This window comes from Emiliania huxleyi, assembly GCF_000372725.1.
Source record: "Emiliania huxleyi CCMP1516 unplaced genomic scaffold EMIHUscaffold_8751, whole genome shotgun sequence".
Taxonomy (NCBI): Eukaryota; Haptophyta; order Isochrysidales; family Noelaerhabdaceae; genus Emiliania; species Emiliania huxleyi.
The window spans coordinates 1-1,230 of record NW_005195474.1 but is presented as its reverse complement, the minus strand read 5'-3'; the positions used below and the strand labels follow the sequence as shown (position 1 = coordinate 1,230).

Here is a 1,230-nt window from a genome sequence, read left to right as displayed (position 1 = left end):
GGGAGGGAATTGTGGGGTCCCCACGGGCGCCTCAATTCGGCCCTCCCGAGGGGGGGGAGGGGAGCAAGGGGGTGGGGGGATCGGGGCGGGGGGGGAGGGGTCTCGGTTTCATGGGTCTAATGCTTGCCTTTCGGGGAGGGGCCTCAGGAAAGGCGCGCATGCAGCCCTACGTCTTCCCCTCCTCCCCAGAGGCAGCGAGTAGGCCGCGAGTGGAGGACTCGAGCGCCTACACGTTTGTGCGAGTGGCGATGGCAAGGGGCGCTCTCTGGGGGCGGGCGGGCGGGCGGACGGGCGGGCGGGCGGGCGGGCGGGCGGGCGGGCGGGCGGGCGGGCAAAGTATCTGGGAGCGGCGTTCGTAGCAGCAGTTGCGGCGGCAAGTGCGATGTGAACAGTAGAAGTGCTCCGACGGTAGCAGCAGCATGCAGCAGCAGCAGCAGCAGCAGCGGCAGCAGCAGCCTCGCCTCCTGCGGTGTCTAGCTCTTGCAGTCTATCTAGGCGGCCGCGAGGTTAATATACCAAATAATGGTGTCAAAACACCGGGGGGTGGTCGGCGCGCAGGCACCTGAGGGGCTCCCGCCGAGCGCGCATTCCGCTCGGCGTCTACCCCTCCACATCAACACATCCCGCTCGCAGGTGCGCCTCGCCCCCCGACTCCGCCGGCCCCTCGACGCAAGACAACCTTCATCACCGGCAAGATATGCGGGCTTTTGTTTTCGCCGCCCTGCCCGCGTTCGCTGCGGGATTCGGTTCGGTGGCGAAGGCCGAGTGCGCAGAGGTTGCGCCCGCTTTGTGGGCCCAGATTGACTTTGAGGAGTACACGCGCGCGACGTGGTATTCGCAGGCGCAGGAGCCAAACTCGTACCAGACGGTCGATGAGCTCTTCTGCATCACTGCCACGTGAGCGAGCGCGCACCGCCCTCGCCCACACATCCCACCACATCTCACATCTCACCCTCGCCCCTCGCCCCTTGCGCAGGTACAAGCTTGAGGGACTTCAGGTGCCCGGTGGTGGCGCGGGTCCGCCGGCGGGCGTGATGGCTGGCCTTCCGCCGGCGGGCGCTCCTGGTGGGCCCTCCTGGGACGGCCTCGTCATCTCCGTGTACAACCAGGCGAACCAGGGGGCGGTGAACGGGCCGATCGCCAACCCACTGACGATGCCGAACGGTGCCCCCTCCCCGGTCAACCCCATCTGCGCGCGCCTGATTGACCCGCCGACGAACAAGCTTGACC

The 1,230-nt window shown here is 68.0% G+C and overlaps 1 protein-coding gene across 1 annotated transcript; it reads left to right on the top strand.

The window, feature by feature from the left end:
* Nucleotides 1-697: 697 nt before the first annotated feature.
* On the top strand, nt 698-1,164 carry EMIHUDRAFT_259166 (hypothetical protein; the record flags this gene model as incomplete). Its single annotated transcript, XM_005758237.1, has 2 exons — nt 698-897; nt 977-1,164. Coding segments are annotated over 2 exons (388 nt in total), but the record flags the coding sequence as incomplete, so codon positions are not given.
* Nucleotides 1,165-1,230: the final 66 nt, after the last annotated feature.